This window comes from Maylandia zebra, linkage group LG18 (assembly GCF_041146795.1).
Source record: "Maylandia zebra isolate NMK-2024a linkage group LG18, Mzebra_GT3a, whole genome shotgun sequence".
Taxonomy (NCBI): domain Eukaryota; kingdom Metazoa; phylum Chordata; class Actinopteri; order Cichliformes; family Cichlidae; genus Maylandia; species Maylandia zebra.
The window spans coordinates 26,184,513-26,207,423 of NC_135184.1; the positions used below are offsets into that span (position 1 = coordinate 26,184,513).

A 22,911-nucleotide genomic window follows, 5' to 3' on the forward strand; every position below is an offset into this window, starting at 1 on the left:
GGCACATTATGAGGCTGGAGGTGAAAGCAACTGAGAGACACAGGGAAGGAGTTTCAGGGATCAAGTGAGGGTCAAGGTTGGCATGCCCAAAAGGTACTGTGTCCCTGTACTTTCACAGTAAACAGTTAATAGTCTTCAAGTTGAATCAGTATTAGCTCCATAACTTTGACACCTGAATGAAGAATCTTGGGCTCGAATCTTCGGAGACACCTGGGTCAATTTTGAAACTCCAGAATTTCTGTATTTCAACACTTGACATCTAGCAAACACTATAGTCTACCATCAGTGATATATCACATACACTAATTTTGCCTGACAGAATCACGTCCATTTTTAATTCAGTCAGCCCAGTGAATACAGTCATTCAATTGTGGATTTGACTTCTGTTAATTTCTTTTTAAAAGAATCATGAACCCCTTTCCGTCTTTACTTCTTACAAATAGTAAAGATAATCAGTCACTTTAGGAAGCTCTCTTTATAAATAATCCTCTTACTGACTTCTTGTTAATTAACCAAATTAGACTTTCGTTGGCCCTTTCTCAGCTTTTTTTCTTCTTCTTTTTTACAAACCATTTCCATGTTTTCCCCCTTGCTTTTGTCCGTTTGATATCCTTCTGTCTGCTTCTTCCTCGTGTCACTTAAATATTGATAGGTTCCTCGAGCAACAGAAAGAAACTTTAGACCTGTAACAGTGCACAGCGCTGTTGTCCTTTGGCTCGGTTCTCTCCAGTCACTTTAACTCATCACACGCCGTCTTTTCCTGTGTGGAAGTGGAGTTCTACGCTATCGAGTAACAGCACAACTGTAATAAAAACCCTCGAAGGAAGTGCTGTTTTTCCACCCTTCTCATGACTTGAACTTCACACCTCTCTGGCTGTTAGCACTTAAACTTTTAACACAGGGCTGCCACTGTGAGTTTAAAGTTTAGAAGGCGAGTCTGTGTTAAATGCTGCCTCTGGATCAGATCTGGTTCCCGTTTTCAAGCGTACAGAATAACCCACCACTTCCAAGGAAATGAGAAACCTGGCTGAATCACAACATGCAACATTATTTTATTTTTTAATAAATACTTTTAAATGCCTGCTGGGATTTTCTTTTTTAAACAGGTGAATCGAAGCAAATTGACACTTAAAAAGTTGAGCAGCCTGGTAATAGTCAAATATTCACGTGAGCTTTTTAAATTCACTTCTCAAAAGGAATTATTAATAGAACAATTTATAATAGACACTCGATGCCTACAAGCAGTTCTGTCTTCCGGCTGTATTACATAAAACATAATGAATTCAGAGAGCCAGAGAGCGACAGTGTGCGAGAGAACAGAAAAATAAGAAGAGGAGAGAAAAACAGATAAACAGCAGGTTAAGCCTGCTGGTACCTAGCCACTTATCACACGATGACCTGGAATCTGTACATTTAGTGCCTAAATAATTTACACAAATACACATTAAGGGCAAAACAGTCCAAAAAATACAGTACTAAAGCACCCCCTAGTGACAGGTTTTGAAATTAAAACCTTAAGTCAATCCATTTTTAGCTGCAGTTCATTTTATTAAGCTTCTATGCTGTTCAGCCCATTATCAATGTAGACTAAAAACAGTGCACATGTCAAAGTAGAACATTCGCTCTGTAAACAGCAACTCTGGTTTCAAAGTAAGTAAACAGTTTAAAAAATAGATAACACAAATAACTTTTTACATCAAGCAAATACACTGTCCATATGAAATAAATATTATGCATTACGTGGTTTATTCTATATGTTTCCAGATGATTAGTATTAAGTGTCTGCACCTTGATACTGCCTCTGCTTTCTCTGCAACTATATATCTAGCGTATTTCAGATATAGCTCAAAGATAGCAAATCAAGTAAAATTCTTTTTTTAACACTTCTGTCAAGAGCGTTGAGGTGCCGTCTGATTGTTGAACGCTCCCGCATGAATCTGATGTTGCTCAACCATGCTCAAGACGCTGTCTGATAGTCCTTTAATGTCACTGTGTGTGCTGGGATGTGCAGCCAAAGCTTTCAGAAGTTCAGTCAGGCCTTCCTTCTCCAGCATGCTGCTGTAGTGTGAAGCTGGATGGATTGAGGAGAGGAGAAGCGATAAAAAGATGAAAGAGGGATAGAGCTCAAGACTATTAATAAACCAAACGGCCTATAAAATATGATCATATTTTTGCATGAATAAAACAATTGTTTCAGATCAACCCATCACGCCGATAGTGTAACCGCCCTTGGATCCCCACAGCTGTGTTTGTGTGTGTGTCTTACTGTTTTGAGTGCAGACCAGATGTATGGCCCAGACTGCCCACAGCTGCACGCCTGCGGGCTGACAAGTTTGAAGCAGAGGGCAAAAAGGATGGAACGACCTGAAACATGGACATCAAATAACCCAGTTTTTGTTTGTCCCAGATGCAATCCAGCTGAGTATGTGAGCTAAGGTGATGCAGAAAATGATTCTCAATCACATTTAGGACGTTTTCTTGTGATGTCTGAGCTTTCTGTAGCAATTGTGGTAGAATTCTAGTGGAAAGACAAGTTTTATAACACATAATTACCAGGTCATCTTTTAAGACTTCAGCTATCAAATTGTGCCCTGGCTGGAAAATTCATACAGCTATAGCAGAAGGGTTATTATCACTAAGAAAATTTAATGAATGCCAAATGGGGAAAAGTCATTTTATCTAAAACGCTGAAACAGTGGCGTTGGTATAGCTGCACCATTGAGAAAACAATGCATGAATTATATTAAAGTTGCAAAATCCAAAAGTATCAGAGATTGTCAGTAGATGCAGCTGTGCTGTCATATGAGAAGCCTATATGATATCCTTCCTGAGTAAATATACCTATAGGCATGGTTTAAAAGATCCTACATGACCTCCTTCTCAAGCTACTGTGTTCACTAAACTTGACCTCTGACCTTGAAGTCTTACCTTAATCATGAGGTCAAGGCTGCTGATATTCAAAGCTATCAGAGAACCTTTTCTCGAGTTATCATCACTGCTGCCCACCTGGTTAACCCAGTTAATGCCCCAAGTGTTTCAGGCTGAGAGGTAAAAACTGTTAAAAGGAACTGTCCATGGTGTTTAAGATCAGGCTTGTATTCCACTGATTAAACTGGTGAAAACTGTGCAAATTTTGTGTGATCTAAAGAGAATGTAACATGTGTAACCTAATTAATGGGGAAACTGTTTAAATAAAGTGTTATTCAGCATGTAGTTCATGTCTGATGTCAAACTGAGACTAGTTTTATTCTCTCTTTACATATTTCTGTTCTGTCTTTGCTATTCTCTCACCTGTAAGACACCATCTCCCTCTCAAGATGGGTCCACGTCATGATGGAATCGTGCTGCCGAGACAGAAAGGCATATTCACAAAATGTGGTAGATCTTACATGAAGAGCAGCATTCAAAACACACACACACACCAGCTGCTTCAGTACGGTGCTGCGCAACTCATTTTCCAGGGTCCAGGCATCTGGTCTGGAAGCAAGGTGCGCCAGTATCCCCCCTGCAAAGTAGCGAACCCCCACATCCACCTGAGAGTCCTGCAAGAGGCTGAGAATGTGCTCCAAAATGTCCTCCTCCATCAGATCAGCCTGCAACTCCTCCACCTCAGCAATGTTGTTCTGCAATTCAGGGAGACCAATTATAGCAGTGACTGCAAAAACATAATATAAAAGGCAAGCATAACACAGGAACTGTTTTGTGTATGATTACGGCTGCCTACAGATGACTTCATTTAAAAGTATATACACTACCCACCAGAAGGCCAAGAACTTTCTGCTGAATAGAAGGTTCAGTGTAGTAGGACTGCAAAGCAAAAGGGAACAGCATGAGAGGAAACATACACTCTTATGTTAACGTCTCTCTTTGTGACGTTCATTTTTAATCAGTGTGTCTATTGCTTTATTTTCTGGTCTCCTTTACCTCCAGAACCTCCTCGTACAGCTCCAAGCCCCGGCACTCAATGAAATTGCGCGCTGCTACTGGCATTTCATCCGTCAGGTTCCACAGAGCACTCAGGGCAAACTTCAGAGTGGAGTCGACAACTCCAACCATGGCTTTCTGCTGCACAATAGCCAGCAGCTGCTGTTAACAGAGACAACAAGAAGAGGAAATATGGCACCGTGGAAAAGCACAGAGGGGGAGAGAAAATGGGAGATTACTTTTTTTGTAGAATAAATAAATATATAGGAGAAATATTGTACACATAGCGGGAACATACTAATGTGTAGCTTTAGACATAGAGCAAAAGAGGATAACTAAGTGTGGAGAGCAAGACGAAGTGACTGAGAAGCAGAGAAAGAGCAAATTGAGGCGTAGGCGTGCATTAAGCGATGGAATGACAAGGGCATCGAGTAGAGACGTGTATGCATTAAGTAACTGTAAATGGACAGGTGAGAAAGACGGCGAGGGAAAGAGAAACACAGGGAGAGAATTAGAAATAAACCCGTGCTAAGCCGGTACCCTGAGAGCCTTAATGTACCTTCATTATAAAGATATCCTTGCTGAATTGTGCCATCTCCTCTGTGGACAACTGCACATAAAAACAAATGGATGAGTGCTTCTTTTAAGGGTGTTTTATCCATTCTTCTAAATGTCAGTCTAAAACAAGAGGGTACTTTTATCCCACAAGAAAATTGTCCACATTTAACTGGACTAAATGAAAGCATAAAGCCGCTCGCTGAAATAAGTGTCAAAGGGTTAGCTCTCAACAGGTAGGATTAAAAGGTGCCACCACTATTTTCCAGCAGCAGACTAATGCACAGCGAGCGAGAAAAGTCTTGACCTTGGCCACCAGAATGGAGATGACAGCCACAGCCATCCTCTGCAGGGTCGGATCCTCGTGGCTGCTCAGCCAGTTAATCACCAGCATTGCCGCTAAATACCTGAAGCACGATAGCAGCGTGGATATAAGGAACACAGTATTACAAAAATACACCAGTGATGCACAGCAAAACCTTGTGAAAAGTTCACTGCTTTGGTTTAACATCTGGAAGAACTATTTCTTTTGGCAGTTGCATTTCAGAAAAGAAAAAAAAAAACCCACACAACTCAGCTGGATTCCAATCTGATGGAAAAACACTACACTGCCACTCTATGCGTGCACTGATTATTTTGGCTACTGCCAGACCAATGGACTCAAAGATCATATTACGACTGACGGAAAGTAAACTAACTTGTCAAAAGGAACCTCCTGGAGGATGTAGTCACTGCAGAGGGCCAGCAGACAGTTCTTTTGCACCTGGAGAGACGGTAACACTTCATGAATTGAAGTATGGGGTATTATAGAGCAACTACAACTACAGTCAGGATTAGGTCTTAATTCTGTCAGGAATTAAGTTGGATTCTGGTGAATAGCAACTCAGCTAGAACAAAACCATTGAGTGCCACCTTTTGCTGGTATACAAATACATGATATTATGATTCTAAAATCTGATGGTGGCTTTCACAAAGGATGGGGCATGCACTGAAATCCATCCATTACCTGAAATAATGGTTTTTCAGTGCATCCATTATCTTCAATAGCTTGCACCACGCAACAGCACTTTGCTGCTGCGCAAAGCAAATGCACAGCTCAGGAGCATTTGCGGGTTCAGCATCTTTCAACTTTGACCCATGCTTGCTGGGAAGCACACATTGCTAGTGGAAAGGAGGCTATGACCTGGCAGCAGGTAGGGAAGGCAAAATGAGGAAAAGTTGATATCATAAGTCTGAAATTTTGGCGTGCACACACATACACACACTCTCACTAGAAGATTAATACAAAAACCTTTTGTGGAAAACAAGTTTCCATCCCAGTAGAGACGCCAAGTTTTTAAACTCCTAAAACACCTAATATTAGTAGTGAACCCAAAGGCGAGTAGAGTACATGCCACATCCTGAGTGAAAGCCTTTGAGGCACTGAGCATACTCCTGACCTGCTGGTGGTTGGGGAAATTCTTCATGGTGTTTAACAGTTGGGTGACAGTAGAGCTGAGCAAGCTGATGGGCATGGCCTGTGCCAAGTCCTGAGTGGTCAGGTTGAACACACACGCTGTGGCGACCAGGTGGATGTGCAAGGAGGTGGGGTGCCTCTGCATACCACTCACCACCAGCTATAGGACAACAAAATATCCATTATATTAGTGGTGCCCAACATTTTTTATCTGAAATATACTCAGAGCACTGTCACTGTCTTTTATAAAAAAAAATAAATAAAAAAAAAAAAAGCACCAATCTATGTTCATTTGCACTTATTTTAAACTGAACGATAAACCCTTTCAGCTTATTTCTCAGCTGTAATCAGCTAATTGTTTTAACCATCATCACTATAAGTTCACAATGTCAACCATTCACTACTACTCTGAGTTCGACTCATTGTAACAACTATTCATTTCACTTGACACTTAGTGACCAATAACTTTACGTTACTTTAATCCATACTTTCACATTGCAATTTAAACTTTCAATTCATAATCTTAACTACAGTTTACCTGTTACTTTTTTCAAAACTATTTATTAATTTTTATTCATAACTTTAGCTAGCTCTAAAATTATAAATAAATAGCTAATAAGACTAGCTAACACAAGCGGCTAATCATAACTAGCTACACACTATGCTACGAATATAACTGCTAGCCATATTTAAATACTTCATAACTTTGCATTAAGAATTTCATGTAGCCAATTGATTTTACTCAACCACATTAGCCTATAGTTTAACTGTAACACTTCACCAAACTATTATACAGATATTTACTAAAACTTTTAGCTAGCTCCTACATTCCAACTCTTTATCGCTTTGGTTTAGCAAAAAAATTAAAATAGCTTACATACATTTAGCTAATTTTTATATTAATGATATAATTTTGTACCCAATTCTTTGATTCAATTTTTGTTTTTTGTTTTTTTTAGGTCAGTGTTAGCAGTTGTGCTAATCTTGCTATACTTAAGGATCTTGCAGAAGTACTCTCTGTGGTACTGTATCTCATTTGGGAATCATTTTGTAGATCATTATTACACAAGCATGTGTTTTCGAAAAAGTAATGAAAGCAATATCCAATCCGCATGTTCTTTTGTTCAATTCTCAGCTCTATTCAACCAATTCATCTATACAGTTGGACTGTACTATTTAACATCAAAGCTGTAATTTAAACTGCCTCACCACCTCTTCTCTTCAATATCCACAATTCACAGGACATTAAAGCTGTAAATTAGGAAAGTGGTTTAAAACACCAAAGAACCAAAGATTTTTGAGAAAAAAAAGATTATTTATATTACTTTTTTCTTTATTTCAATAAATCATGTTTTAGTACTTTGAGATATGGTGTGAATGTTTGCATTGGTCTCTGCATATGCTGTTTCTCTTGGCAAGGTCTTAGTTAAAAAAAGGAAATGCTAGTTTCAGTGACAGTACTGTTTTTTAAAAAGAAATTAATGAACAAGGGAAAAGATCTCATACAATGGAGAACAAAGGGAGATACTACAGTAAAATCTTACTTATGGTAAGTTTTTGCTTCTCCTAAACTGAACAAAATAGCCAACTGATTTTCTGTTACCACCCAATCAAACAAATCATTCCACAGGTTTACTAAAGACATGTCGGGAAGCAATGCAGACCACAACACCTTCAGCACATCTGGCTGTGGTTTGTCAGTGTCAGTGGTTAGACTGTAGAGATGGACAAGGGCCTCTCGTATGAAACACTCGCGGTCTCTGTACCTTCTGAGTGCCTCACACACCTGGTTCTCATCAGCCTCTCCTGTTACCTGGACACACATTCAGCAGCATTACAGAGAGAGGAAATGCAGTGGGAAAATTCAGAAAGAGTACAAACAGAGCCTCAAGTCAAAAATAAATGAGAAGCTTGTGCAGTAATCAGGCTTGTATTTCTACCATTGCTTTCCCTGGGTAGTAAAAGATTCTTACTTTTAGGCTTTTCTGTGTAGAAAAGAAGTCACAGGAGCTAACCCCAGTGGCTAGCAGGCCCAAAAAGACCAGTCCACTTCTGGATTCCACAAAGCTTCTGATTGCAGCTTCACTGATTCTCTTCCGACCAGAGATATCTAAAGAAACTAGTGATGGGAGGACCTGGGGACTCCCCTCCAGAAGCTGCCGCACTGTCTCATCTCCATCTCTTCCATCGCTGTCATCTACAGAGAAGTGGTGCTCTGAAAAGTCCAGATGCTTGAGAGCATGAAGCTGGCTAAAGACAAAGAGCAGCTGGGCAGGGGACATATCCAGGTGCCGCTGCCTGTGGGCAATAAGGGATCTCAGGGTGTTTTTGCACTCAAGAAGTGCAGTGAGCTTAGAGATAGCACTGCAAGAAATATCCAGCGTCTCCAGGTGAGGGAGATTGCAGATATCCTCAAGGGCAGCATCATTTAGGTCTGTGTTGGCAAGGTTTAACATTCTAAGGCCCCGCAAGGAGCTGAAGCCAACATGGATCCCACCATTTGCCTCTAAAGACTCCCAGTCCAGACGTAAACCGCTGAGGGACAACCTCTGCAGGCTGGATCTGCATTCTGGGTTGGAGGCCAAGCCTGAGACAATGTCAGCCCCAGTAAGACCACCAGAGACCCAGGAGGCATCTAGTTCCAGGAGCCGGTGAGGGCAAAGAGCCAGGCGGAAAGCTTCTGCAGACAGTGGGCAGCTCTGAATGGAGGCTCGGCGCAGACGGAGTTCTTTGCAGCTTCGGAAAATCCCAACAGTTGTGTCATTCAGTATCTCTTATGGGAAGAAACAAACATAGGGATATTGTAGGAAAAAGAAGCATCGGTTAAGCCATATTTATGTTTGTGGAATATACCTTTCCTACTCTTGCAATATGACAAACTGAAACCTCTGTTTACTGCGAACTAATAAATCATTTCACCTTCAATTCTTTGGAATAATTTTTCTTTCCTTCAGTTTGCCAAACAACTGCGACCACTCAGTAGCGGTAGAAAATTGATGTTTGCAGAGCTGTTTTATTTTCTGACCTACCTTTAGCTGCCATGTGATTCAGAAGCTGGTCAGCAGTCTCCTGCGGGAAGACCGGGGCCCAGATGAGGCTCATGGAGCCGTCTGCTCGCATGCTGCACAGAGAGCTCAAGCTCTGGCACACCTGAGCCAAGCAGAGGTCACAAAGCGTCGGGGGGCCCTCCGCATCCTGCAAGAACATCACCATGTATCACAATAATCACACACACACTACAGAAGAAGTATATGCTCATATGCTCACTCGACTCAAATTAGAGGGAAAACTTTACATAATATTCCATGTGATCTGGCCAAAATACAACAGCGCAAGTTTTATTATATGTGATAATTCTGTGATGTAAATGTCATATTAAGAGGTTTCAGTTTATTCTAATTGCATTTAAGCCTACATAGACCCTCCAGTTGTCTGTGTGGTCTTCCTCAGGCCTCAGCGGATCTACAGAGACACGGATCTCTAACCTTAGTCTAATTTTATCCGCCACAGATGAGTCTCCGCTCACGAGCAAAGCCTGTTTAAATCGCCTCGACCCCACCGCTTTCTGGAGGGCAAAGTGGACAATAACAACTGTTGCTTCTACGGCTCTACACAACAGCCGAGTGCTTGTCACAGAGTCGATGTGCACGAAAATAAAACCCTGGCGACATTACATGAAAGGGAATGGGGTCAAACTCACCATGCTTGAAAGTGAGAAGTCCGTAGGAAAAATGAAAAAAGTAACAGCAACACTTCGTTCACCTGCTTTTTAAACCATGTTACTCTGATTATTTATTCATTTCCTTCCCCTTAAACGAATGACAGCTAATCAACCGCTCCTCTGTTTAGATTAAAGTCGCTACAGTTTTTCGCCAGACGTCAAACCACAAGTGTCAACTGTCAATGTCCAGCTTGTGATTGGTCAAGCCGCATGACGTCACCGAGGGCTTGGCGCAGTGTCTGTGATTGTAGGGGATTAAACGCTGTATCAATTACAAGCTTAGAGAAGTGTCTTTGGAGGTATTGCATAGATTCTAAATAGTGAGACTTGGATGGTGACTTTAAGTGTTACGATTACTGTGGACTGGGTCTTAAAAAATACAAAAAATAAATATATTTTTCCCTCTCCCTTTGATTTCATCGCATAGGTATTCTCCAACTTTCCACTAGACCAGTATTTCCCCCTTACCTTCTTTCGGTCTTGGGGCAACCCAAAGTGCCTCTCATGTTTCTTGCTGGATAGGAATATGAACATGTAAATAATATAAAATAGCTATCTATTACTTTTTGGCCTCCCACATTTACATAGCCAGAAAGCATATGCTTACACACAAACACATAAACCAGTTACTAATTCTGATAAAAAAAATATGGATATTTTTGTGGAGTCTGTCAGTTCTTTTACTCCGCAGATTAAGAAATATATTCTTTTAGTTTATCTGGGATTTTTGTTATTGTGTTTTTGTTTTTATCTGCTTTCATGCATCTTCATATCTTCATTCAGAATAAACTGGTACAATTATGGTATTTGCGAAGGTGAAACTGGGTGGTAGTAGAGTAGTTCGGCCACAAGGAGGGGCTCACAGAGAGGGGTGGATTTGATCTTTTTTACCACAATGACAGCTTAAGTCTCAAAGTTCAAAGTGAACTTTCACAGAAATTATCCACAGATACAAAGGATCAAACTCCATTATGTGCCTCCAGAATATACACTTTACATATACTTGGTTTTCAGAAATTTGAGCAGTGAGCCACTTCAGGTGGAGCATGGAAGACCAGGTGATTTGTTTAGAGTTTAAAAGAGTTTGCAGATGTTATTATGCTTGCCATGTTTTATTGTTAAAGGTTGATAATAATAATGGAATATGGGTCTTAAATTATTGATTCTGCAGGACATTTTTTCAGCTTCTGAAATGGCACGTGTTAGAAAAAGTTTGGTAACCACTGTGGAGTCTGAAGTAAAACATCATGTTAACTCAGAGAAACGGGAAAATTATGAGGAGCATTTTGCTCAAAGAGTAATGTCTGTTTTCATAATCTATTTGAATAATTCTTTTTATTTTGAAAAGTAGTAAAGTCACTTTGACGTCTTCAGACTTACTGCAAAATTATTTCAAAATAATGAACAAATTTAGAATTTGTTAGTTTTATTCATTGATATGATTTTACTTGCTCAGAAATCTGGTATTACCAAGGCTAAAACAATTTATTTACAAATTAAAGATTTACATTTTTGTTTATTAAAAAAGCTTTTTCCTTTCCTTTTCAATTCAATTCAATTCAATTCAATTCAATTTTATTTATATAGCGCCAAATCACAACAAAAGTCGCCTCAAGGCGACTGAAATCAGATTTTCAGATTTCAAAAACATTTTTAAAAATAAAGATTTTTCATTCCTGTTTGCTGTAATTTTTCAGTTTCACCCACTGCAATGAGACTCACTATGTCGATCACGCACAAACAAACATATGCCCTCACACATGTGTGCGTCACACACGAGCACCCACACACTTCTACACAGACACATTTCTACAATATGAATCCTGTCTTGATTGCTCAGAAACAATACTGTCCTCCCACATGCTGAAGTATGCCTCCCCACACAGAGAATCCCCATGCTTCAAAGCCTGTGCTTCCTCTCCGGTCCAAAACATTTAGCTGAGGGGCGTTCTTTTTTGTTTGAAAAGCCCTGTGCATATTATCCTCATACCAAATAAGCACAGCTGCCAATAGCTCTTGGATTGCCTCTGGAGGAACACACATCCCATATAGGGAGTAAACACGAGAGAAGCACTCGCATCCAAAAAAACAGACCTCGTATTATTATGCTAGAGCTGGATCGCCAGAATCACTCAGTCATTAGATTCGAGTTGATAGGAAACAGATTTGCGTGGAGTAAGCAGACTGTGAGAAGTAGTTAGGTGAATGAAACTGACAGATGAATATGTGAGTGAGAGGGAGAAAAGAAAAAAGTCCATCAGCTTTCAAGCCTGACTGGCATATTGCGTGTGTAGGAGACTGACTAACCCTGCAAACCAGATCTTGTTAGGATTTAAAAGATGGCAGAAAGATTGTTTTTTGCATGTGCCTTCACCAGTAACTGACTCACAGCCAAGTGCATTCATCACTTTGTGGTGAAACTTTATATTAGGAGGAGTCTTTTACCCAAACTGACATCAGAGGAGGAAGGCAGGGCCAAAGCCTCCACTCAGACTACAGGAGGAAAAAAAAATCACACCATCAGCCCCTCTCGTTCTGTATATGGACCACCCTCCAGTGTCCTCTTCCAGTTGACAGTTTCTGCTGGTGCCATAGCATAGTGTGCAGGCCGTTAATCTCAATGAGAACAAAGTCAGAGGGAGACTGGGAGTGAGGAGATGGGAATGGAGAACCAGCAGAGGAGGCACGCGTGAGACACCGAGCTGGGTTCTACCTGCAGCTCTTGGACCACTGATTGATCTCACTGACACAGGTTAGACTTTTGCCTGTTTTAAGAGCTCAGAGTGGCATGTGAAGTTTCAGAAACTGATGTGACAGTATGTATATTTTTGAACTATATGCGCATTATTGAATCTGTAGATCTTTGATGAATGCAAAACACAGATCTAAATGCAATGTACTGAGTATAAACCTTCTTCTGATGGCTTTAGAAGGATCCGTGGAAGGACTGTTAATCTCCTAAAGGAAATATGTCTGATGTGAACCACTTGGCCCCATTCACCATGTTTAATGTTCATGTTTAATGTTGTCTCTTTAGCAGACAGACTTAATCAGTGGCACCGTCGGAATAACTTGTGGTCTAATCCTGAAAGAAATCTGCTGGCTCCGAGCAAAAGCCACAACAAAGTTTGAGTGGGATAAAAAGGAGGGATATGTGATTTGCAATAATATATTCTGTATGTTGGTATAACCAGTTTGATGGGACCGTAGGGACTCGTACGCTGTGTTCGCAGATATATAAAAGAAAATCCTTTAATCGAGGAGCTTACCAGCACACAGTGGTGCCACTTAGAGTTAGTGGGCCATTTGGCAGAGTCCTCCTAGATCCCTTCTCCACTGGGGAAAACCAGCCACCGCAAAGTTTGACCTGTCTGGTTGCAAAGGACTATATTAATATAGATGAGGTGGCTGGATCTGGTCAGGTCTGGCTCTGACCAAGGAACGTAGAGGTGAAAATACCCTTTTAATAAGTGAAAAAAAGAGGGAGGGAAAAATGAATGCTGTGGCCGAGTTGATGAAGACCAGCAGGGTGTGAACGACAGAGAGAAACCTGGTGGTAATAACTGCAGATGAGATTCACAGCTGCGGCTGAGGAGCCTCTATGTAAACACTGTCACTCCTGTCAGACCAGAGCCTGTGAGATTCATATTGTGGCGTTGGAGACATACAGATGGGCCAATTGCTGAGCCTTAGCTATTGAAGGGAGGGATGACCGGTGACTACAGAAAGACAGGAAAAATGCACTCTCTGAGTAATAATAACTGACTGCCTGTGCCAAGGTGTTTTTGAAGCCCGACACATGGGCCACTTTCATTAAAGCGCCTTTTCCTTTCCCATCATATGGTTTGTGATCTATGCCAAATAAACAGAAGCTAGTTCCATATGTAAAAGCTAAAACAAGCCAAAGCTTTACTTCTATCAATGAGTCTTTGTGCTTCATGAGAACACAAAAAACTTTCCCTTGAGGCGAGCATGTTTTTTTCCCTGCAAGGATGATAAAAGGGTACTATTCTGCTACCGGAGCATTCTGAGCTTAGGTAATGCTCTGGGATCGGTCCCGTTTACTGTGGTCAGGGCTCTTCAATGCAACTAAACATCAAGTTAAGGCCACAGAAATGATTCAATGCCCCTGCTGTCTCTGCCTCGCGATCATTAATTTCTGCCTTCGTGGGCATCTGTAAAAATCCTCAGCAGATGTGTTTCAGAGCATCAGCGTGATGCAGTTCATATCATGCGCCTGTCAGAAGTGTCAGCTGAAGGTTCAGCTTCAACTCATCCACCAGACTGCCTTCTGGTTGGATTTGGCTTGACTGCCAAAGTCAGCCTGACGCTGGCTCGCCGTTATTGCTCCACTTCCAGAGCCAAGCCATGTTACTGAATATGAGAAGGAGGGATCTTTCACTTAGCATGCGCCCACCCCTGCTTCTTTTCGTTGCGCTGTCAAAACCAATAAGATCAAAACACCAGCTTTCTTCCCAAAAATAGACTCCAGAAAACATTACTCATAACCCAGGAATCTCCCCTCCCCCCCCCCTTTTTTTTAAACGCTGCTCTTCATCAAACACGCCAATTTATTTTATTTGTCACCAAAACTCAAATGTATCTGCTTTCTAGCAGCCAGGCAGAAGTTAAAGTGAGTCAGAGAAGCCCAATGACTACCACCTGCTGCTTTCTTTGCTCATTACCGGACTAAAAATGTCTGCACCTCATGAAACACAGACTGCCACTGGATGCTTCCCTATAAGATAGCACATTCAGCATCCTCCATGACCACAGTAACGCAGTTTTCTCTCAAGTATATTTTAATTTAATTTAATTTTTTTACTTGGAGTTAAATCTTTTGTCAGATTCCTCTGTTTTATCCACATAAGCTGGTGCTGGTATGGTGAAAGACTATAGGGGAGATTTGCAGAAGGTCTGAGCCATGAGGTCTACTGAAATATTAAAAACAGATCTCAGCACTTGTTCACACCCGCCCAGACATACAAATGTGGTAAGAAAGAGAACCCATGAGGGGAATGTATTTAGAATAGGAGATTTTAAATACACAGATTCCTGCTGATGAACAAACAGCTTAGTACGTGAAAACAGGTGTATCTCAATTTTCACTTTTGTAAAAACTATTTAGTTATTGGTGCTTTTTGACTAAGTTTTGCAGCTGCAGTGGATTAAATGGTAAATGGCCTGTATTTATATAGCGCTTTTACTAGTCCCTAAGGACCCCAAAGTGCTTTACATATCCAGTCATCCACCCATTCACACACACATTCACACACTGGTGATGGCAAGCTACATTGTAGCCACAGCCACCCTGGGGCGCACTGACAGAGGCGAGGCTGCCGGACACTGGCGCCACCGGGCCCTCTGACCACCACCAGTAGGCAACGGGTGAAGTGTCTTGCCCAAGGACACAACGACCGAGACTGTCCAAGCCGGGGTTCGAACCGGCAACCTTCCGATTACAAGGCGAACTCCTAACTCTTGAGCCACAATCGCCCCTTTTAATCGATTAAACAGATTCAAAGGAAAAAAGAGAGCCTTTGCAAAACTTTAGTTTTCTTGTAGTCTGCCTGTTAGAAAGATGATCAAATGGAAAGAGATGAGTGATAAAGATAAATATCTGAACCAACTCTAGTGGAGTCAGTTTATTTTGATGCTACCAAAGTCCTTTTAGAAGCAGGCACCCACTGATGTCCAGATCTGTGGCAGGGAATTCGCAAGGAGCTGCAGGTCATGGAAAACTCTAGAATAACACCAACCTAATTCCTTATGTATGCAATGCGTTTCTCTTTCCTTTTCATAGATCTGTATGTTTTTTTGATAATGCATAGAGGAAACACCATGGGACCTGGAATGTGGACCGTATTTATTCTGCTTGGTCTGTCCCTCTGGAGCAACAGTCAAGCCTTTACCAAGAACCCCATCCTCTCCCGGATGAGAAGGGCCCCAGAGGCCAATGGAGAAAACAAAAAGTGCTCTTACACCTTCCTGGTCCCCGAGCAGAAGATCACAGGCCCCATCTGTGCCACCCGTGGTTATTCAACCGACAAGGATCGAGTGACACGCCTGGATGTGGCCTCGGTGCGCGACCTGCTGTCTAAGCAGCGTCGGGAGATGGAAACTTTGAAGCTGGTGGTGGACGTCGATGGCAACTTGGTGAATGAGATGAAGCTGTTGAGGAAAGAGAGCAGAAACATGAACTCCCGAGTGACCCAGCTCTACATGCAGCTGCTTCATGAGATCATCCGGAAGAGGGACAACTCGCTGGAGCTGGCTCAGCTGGAGACACGCATCCTCAACGCCACCACCGAGTCGCTGCGCCTGGCATCCCGCTACAGGGAACTGGAGGCCAAATATGCAGCCCTGTCAGCAATAGTGAATAACCAGTCAGTGGTTATAGGAGCACTGGAAGAGCGCTGTATGCAGGTGTATAGTCGTAGGCATGAGCATCCACCTCTTGGACCTCCACTGGTGCAGGTGGTGCCTGAGAACATTCCAGTCAATGTGCCACGTTTCACCAACGAAATCCAGAGGTTTGCACGGGAACGAGGCTCTCGTTCCGGTCCGTCACCCACAAGCGGTACCCTGGAAGCCCAGAAACCTCCACAGAGAAACTTCAGCGCAGAAGGTTAGAGAGTTACTCATCCATCCACAAATCCATTCATTTAATCCCTGCTTCAGTCCCAAATATCCAACACAGTCATGGTAAAATGTAGAGCAGCCTTCACAGGCCAACCACAACAAAATAATAATCCAAAATTTTGAACACAGCTGCAGGTGGGCCAGTGTCCCAACTTCTAAAGGTTAAAGATTTTGTAAATTCAGCTCGCACCTCAACAGAAGGAACACAAACCAGGATGGAAATAAAAATGCGCTAATGTCTGAATAGAGGCATGCAACCTAAAGTAGAACAAAGAAAGTCCTAAGCAGTGAGATTTTGCTCATCAACAGATCTCCCTCAGATAGTTCAATTACCTTCACCCAAGAATAATAGAGTGTGTTGAACTTCAGTGCAGCTGTGTGCAAAAGATCCTTCATAAAACTGCAACTGCATGTGAAGTGCAGACAAAACTCAGGCTGGCATTACAGGCGCCGTCCAAACCACAAAGTAGAGGTAATTCTGTTATATAAGTGAATGGACTATACCTTTACCTTATTATCATAATGTGAGCGACTTCCTCATCCTTTCTGTAAACTCACTTCTACACCTGCCAACAATGAAAAAATTTACAATGTTAAATTAGCTTGCGAAAGGGCAGACATTATTAAAGAAAGGTTAATAAGATATCTACTTTTTTATTACTTCAAATGAGGGAAAGTTATTTCTTATTAAAGTGACTTAATAGGCCAATTTTCTTCTACTGCTCTGTATTTAACTTTGCAGACCTACAATACATGTGTTTTATATTACTCTGTGTGCTTGTGTGACTTTTTTTTCGTGTTTACTGTTTTTTCCCGCATATTTCATTTTCTGTCAGACATTTCGTTCCTTGTAATGTAAACTCGTTGTCTCAGTGCTCTAATTTAATCTGCCCTATGAAACCCAATTGCGGTCGAATGATAGGTTTGGTCAAAATTGACCTTTTGTTCTCTAGAGAAGTGTGCTTTGTGAAAATGTAACATTTGAAACCACTTACCTACAAAACAGGATAAAAAAAGAAAGAAGCCTGCAATGTTACCCAGTGATTTGTGAAGTCTTTTTAAAGCCTCAAGCTGAGCATTTACACTTTGCAATCTTGTCAATATCAAACAGGGCCATACTTACAAAATTAGCATCATGTTGTATTCAGTATTCATAAACTCAACAGAACAGTTTTTACTGATAGCACGGATTAAGGTAGTGCTACTTTTGGTCTATATAAAAAGTAGTCCACGCTAACTACATCTTAGCTAGGTTAGGCTAACTTGAGGATAGTTTGTTAATCTAAGCTGAAGCATATTTGATTTCTTTTGGGTTTTGTTTTGTTTATTACTAATTTTGTGCATTGAAAAAAAGAACTGAATGCTCTAAAGTCCAATTCAGTTTCTTATGTAGCATAAATAAGTTACTGGCTGAATCTAATAGTAAACAGTACTGGTAAAAGCTAACTAGCCTAGCATCCGTTTCCTTAACAATTCAAAAAGCCTAACAAACCTCACCTTCAGATTTTTGTCTCAGGTCTTTGATTTTTATAAGCATATACAAATGTATTTTTAGTAAATCTGATTATTTTTTCCTACAAAAATGTAGAATGTTTGTTCAGCTCTCTACTTTCTTGATAGAGCTAGATTTTTTAGTTCTCTCTTACTTTTATCAACTGTATCTTCTCTTATTCTCTTTTCCCTCAGGCCCATTCAGAGACTGTCTTGCAGCACAGGAGGCTGGCTACAGCACTAGTGGCATGTACCTAATCAGACCAGATGAAGCTGAGAGGCCAGTGCAGGCCTGGTGTGAACAGGACATAGACAACGGCGGCTGGACTGTCATCCAGAGCAGAAGGGATGGTTCAGTTAACTTCTTCAGGAACTGGGAAAACTACAAGGTGATGACAATTGCACTTCCTCTGCCCCATCTCTTTCCCCCTCTTTTCTTCTTTTAAAAGTGCTGTCAAATAAATACTTGGCCTATCCAGAGATAACAATGTGCTGTTATACGTTCCATCTAGAGGAACCACTGGGGTGTTTGAAACAATTCCCTGAGCCTGAATCTTCATGTATTTACTTACTGTAAGATATGTCAGCAGCACCATTTGTTGGAGATCCTTTTTTATTTTCCCATTATGAAACATTAGCTGTCCCACTAGGAAGGTATGTTCCACAGCTCAGCTGGAGCCAAATTCTTTCCAAACTGCTTCTACTACAGCACCTTCCTGGGTGGATGGTTAGTACTACACCACATCAAAGCACAGTGAGACTGAGATTGAGTACATCATTGCTGGCAGCCTCTGCAATCCGGAGTTCCATTCAACCAGGTCAAGGCTGGAGTCTAAATTGCAATTTCCAACACTGATTTACCTCTGTACTCTCCCACAAAGCCACACACACATACACACACCACAGAGGAGGCCTCAAACTCAAAGCCTACATCATTCATCATTTGCTGGCTCCCCGAACTAATCCGCAATCACAAACCTCAACCTCTTTTACCAAGTGAAGTGTTCTGGCGGCATGTAGCCAGACATAGATGGCTGGTGGTTTTTCAACACAAGTGGCCAGGCCAGTTTCACTATTAGCAATGATCCAAGAGATCGTTGCTGTGGGGTAGGAGCAATCAGAATCAGAATCAGAATACTTTATTGATCCCTGGGGGAAATTATTTTTTGTTACAGTGCTCCATTTTAAACCAACATTAAGACAAGACAGACAATACGCTAACTAAGAATAGTACAATATATACATATATATACATACATATATACATAAGTCACTTATAAATAAATAGTTGGAAAAGAAACATGTGTAGTTGTAGCAGCAAACAGTGTGTTAAGTGGATGCGTTGTACAGGGAGATGGCCACAGGCAGGAATGATTTCCTGTGTCGTTCAGTGGTGCTTTTCGGTAATCTCAGTCTCTCACTGAACGAGCTCCTGTGACTGACCAACATGTCATGGAGTGGGTGGGAGGTGTTATCCAACATTGTCTTTATCTTGGACAGCATCCGCCTCTCCGACACCACCTTGAGGGAGTCCAGCTCCATCCCCACAACATTGCTGGCCTTACGGATCAGTTTATTAAGTCTGTTGGCATCTGCGACCCTCAGCCTGCAATGAAGGAGAATTTTGAAGACAGATGGCTTTTCCAGCATAAACTCTACAGCATGTCTTCCTCAGGAATTTCAAATGCAGGATGGTATCCGTATATCTCAATGTATTTTTTTTTCCTTTTTAATTTTCACTTTTCTGCAGAATCATGTCATGAGAAAGACCTTTCTTATTTGTTCCCCTGACAGTCACTCATCATCGCCCACAACTCCTTTTTATTTTCCTAAATAATCCTCATGTTTCTAAACTCCACGGGTAACCGCAGAACAAACAGTGTACATTGTTTTCTGTGATCTTTTTTGTAACTTTCCTTTTAATCTTCCTTTGACTCAGAGCGGCTTTGGCAACATAGACGGAGAGTACTGGCTCGGCCTAGAAGGCATCTACGGCCTCGGAAGGCAGGGGGACTACAAGCTGCTAGTGGAGCTGGAGGACTGGATGGGCAAGAAGGTTTACGCTCAGTACAGCAGCTTCCACTTGGAGCCAGAGAGCGAAGGCTACCGCCTGAGGCTGGGCACCTACCAGGGCAATGCTGGGGATTCTCTGAGCAGCCACAACGGCAAACAGTTCACTACTCTGGATCGAGACAAAGATGCTTTCTCAGGTAAACAATACTGTGAGATTGTCACACTTAGTCTTCTCTGAAGTGTTGAAATATACATTTTCTCTTTGAATAATTGAGACCATTAAATTATTGGAATCTGCAGTCTAAGTGGTCCTTCTTGATTGGTCAAAACATATCAGAATCGACTAACAGATTCAAAAGGGAACATACTGTGACACGAGGCCAAGTTTGTTCATATCAGTGGTATATGTAAAAGATGGGATGGGTCTAAAAAACTGTACTTTACACTTGCAGTCTTTCTAATTGGGTGCAGTGCAGCTGATTACAAGTTTACAAAGTTACCTCAGTAAACATTTTCACCTAATTTAATTTATAGTCTCAATACTTTGTTTCAAAATATATCACAGCAAGATGCTCATTTCATAAATATGGTTATAATTACTGTAAAATAGACTAGAAAGCAATGTATGATTTAAGGCATGGCTGCTGTATGAGCACGTGGTGTCCTCCATTTGTCGCTTTCAGAAAAGCTTTACTATCACAGTCAATTTTTCTCACTTGATAGAAAAAATAAAGACTGGGTTCCATCGCTAGAAATACTTTTTCTGTCCATCATTATTGGCAGACGTAAAAGATAACAAAATACAATACAATGTTATGTTATATGTGTATACACAACACAGAATGCTAATCTCAAGATAACAAAAGGACAAAAACAGAACAAAAAGGGAAAAAAACTTATAGTTTTTTTAAAATTATAGTAATGTTTTCTAGGGCAGTGCCAATTACCTCACTGAGAAGAATAACCAATATGATAACCAATTCTTCTGTTTCCCATTCGCAGGTAATTGTGCCCATTTCCATAAAGGAGGCTGGTGGTACAACGGATGTGGCCAAACCAATCTCAACGGTGTCTGGTACAACGGAGGTGTCTACCGTAGCAAATACCAAGATGGTATCTTCTGGGCCGACTATGGCGGAGGTTTCTACTCAATGAAGTCTGTCCGCATGATGATCAGGCCCATAGATTGAGAAGAATGCATAAGCCAGGCTGGTCAAGGGGCAGCTATGTAGGCCACGGCAAACTTGACTCCATCTACATTGAGCCCAGCTTGAAGATGGAGTTTACCAATCGTCAGACAGTGACCTGAACTCTCTGCTATAAAAGACACAGATTCTGCTTGTTCTCCTTTTGATATCATAGCTGACTCAAACATAGATGGATTTACCATATTCCTATATGACTGCTCATAGGAAGCCATACTGCTCCTTTAACCACCTAATGTGTATGACCGAGAAGGTGAATTAAGAGTATATGCCTACGTTTTTCACTAAAATAATGGTAGCTGTCTCTCTGATTAAGAAACCACAATGTTTTCTTATTAGTATATAACTTCATGGGGCAGAGAAGCCACATCATAAAGGAACTTCAGCAGCTGTGATTTCATTCCCACGGTTAGCATCGCAGGCTCTTAATGCAGCTCGTCCTACCTCGCCAACATAAACGTCTGGAGGAAACACACGTATACGGCATTTAACTTCCTATAGTTGCTGGTAGCTGGAAAAGATATTTTGTTACTACGTTATAGATTTATCTGGGCTCTGTATTCACTTCCAGATGTGAAAGAGCAACACATTAATGAGTTGGAGTTTATACATTTGATTACATGGAAAGAGTGGCGATTTTATTTTTAATCCCTACACTTAAAATGACCTGTATACTGCATGTTAAAGTACTTTGAGTGCAGAAGACCAGAAAGGATAATTTATGTGTATAATTAAGTTATCATTACAGTGAAAGGGGCCAGGTGTCCTGAGGGAAATAGTAAATGATCCTGAAGAAAATAGGACTAATTTCCTGCACTGTACGTGACAATCATTCTCCAAGTGTGCTTACACGTATGGAAATTTGTTTTATATGTTTTTCTCATTTGGCTGTTGATTAAACTTGAGTATGACTCTGTGAAATACAATCATTGTTGGGAGGGGGAATAAAAAAGATGGATTTCCGTTTTGTTTTGAGTGGTTTTCGAGCATGAAGAATATGCCAGCCGAGCGTGTTGAAAGTTATAGGCATGGGGACAGACAACGAGAAACACATTTCTGAAAGCCAGACGGAGATGGAGAGAGAAATAGAGGGAAGGAAGGGGAGGAGGAGATGAACTGGGATGGAATGGGTCCAAATTTCCAAGTTATTTTTTCCAGCCACCCAACCAGCCCCCTACCCGCACGACCTTTTTTTTTTTTCAAACACAGAGAAATGTACATTCTTTCCACACAAAAGTGCTTGAACTGTATGTTTTTGTCATTTAAAAAAAAATCTCTCCTCAACAAAGACACCAGTCCCTCCACCCTGTAATCACTGGTAAAGATGGAGAGCAGCATCCTTTTAAGGAAAACCATCCCAGAGGAGGGGGTTGCAGGGATGTAAAATGATGGGGATGCATTTGAAGAAATAGCCAGTTGTTGTATCCACAACAACACATTAAAGCCAAGCAGCCTGTAGTCTCGGATCTGAAAATAGGCTCACATGTTGTGCTCACCCACCACAATGGCCTTCACACCCATGTCTTTAAAAACTTTTATAAAGCATGAAATATGAACCAGGAACACGGGTCAAACCCAGCTGGACATGGAAACATGTTTATGGACATGTAAAAAAGCAGCCGCTAATAAAAAAAAAATGGCATTACAATCTTAAAATTAAACAGCAATAAAAGCCGATGAGTCACGATGCTTGGCAGAACAATATTACACAACCAACAGTCACTAAATGGGAACATTTAGGGTTCACTTCAGGGGACATTCTTGTTCAAGTGGTTTCAAAAGAGCTCTTTCCATAGGCTGGTTTATCTGTTCACCAACTCAATAGGTTTACTTGACTTATTAATTATTCGTCCTGTTCTGTCTTGCTGGTTAAAAGTTGTTTTCCACGGCTGATTCAAACAAGT

At 41.2% G+C, this 22,911-nt stretch overlaps 2 protein-coding genes across 6 annotated transcripts; one reads left to right on the plus strand and one right to left on the minus strand.

Moving 5' to 3' along the window:
* Nucleotides 1–1,032: 1,032 nt before the first annotated feature.
* On the minus strand, nucleotides 1,033–9,857 carry LOC101481118 (protein zyg-11 homolog). 4 transcript variants are annotated; one of them, XM_014410903.3, is made up of 14 exons: nucleotides 9,636–9,857; nucleotides 8,965–9,130; nucleotides 7,909–8,708; nucleotides 7,608–7,748; nucleotides 5,919–6,095; nucleotides 5,178–5,242; nucleotides 4,787–4,886; nucleotides 4,484–4,534; nucleotides 3,925–4,083; nucleotides 3,760–3,807; nucleotides 3,423–3,623; nucleotides 3,292–3,344; nucleotides 2,267–2,364; nucleotides 1,033–2,071 (listed from the first exon to the last, which is right to left on the minus strand). In XM_014410903.3, exons 1-14 carry the CDS (start codon nucleotides 9,636–9,638, stop codon nucleotides 1,890–1,892), a joined length of 2,244 nt encoding a protein of 747 aa, XP_014266389.3. In that variant the 5' UTR covers nucleotides 9,639–9,857; the 3' UTR covers nucleotides 1,033–1,889. The 4 variants fall into 4 exon arrangements, with proteins under 4 accessions (XP_014266389.3, XP_014266388.3, XP_076733015.1 ...); XM_014410902.3 differs by having other exon boundaries at nucleotides 3,925–4,086; nucleotides 9,636–9,856; XM_076876900.1 differs by lacking the exons at nucleotides 4,787–4,886; nucleotides 5,178–5,242.
* Nucleotides 9,858–12,165: 2,308 nt separating this feature from the next.
* On the plus strand, nucleotides 12,166–21,969 carry angptl1b (angiopoietin-like 1b). Of its 2 annotated transcripts, none has more exons than XM_004567166.3 (5): nucleotides 12,166–12,408; nucleotides 15,460–16,284; nucleotides 17,985–18,178; nucleotides 19,729–19,999; nucleotides 20,805–21,969. In XM_004567166.3, the coding sequence occupies exons 2-5, from the start codon at nucleotides 15,480–15,482 to the stop codon at nucleotides 20,990–20,992; spliced, it is 1,458 nt and encodes a 485-aa protein (XP_004567223.1). In that variant the 5' UTR covers nucleotides 12,166–12,408; nucleotides 15,460–15,479; the 3' UTR covers nucleotides 20,993–21,969. The 2 variants fall into 2 exon arrangements, with proteins under 2 accessions (XP_004567223.1, XP_004567224.1); XM_004567167.3 differs by having other exon boundaries at nucleotides 15,488–16,284.
* The last annotated feature ends 942 nt before the right edge of the window (nucleotides 21,970–22,911 follow it).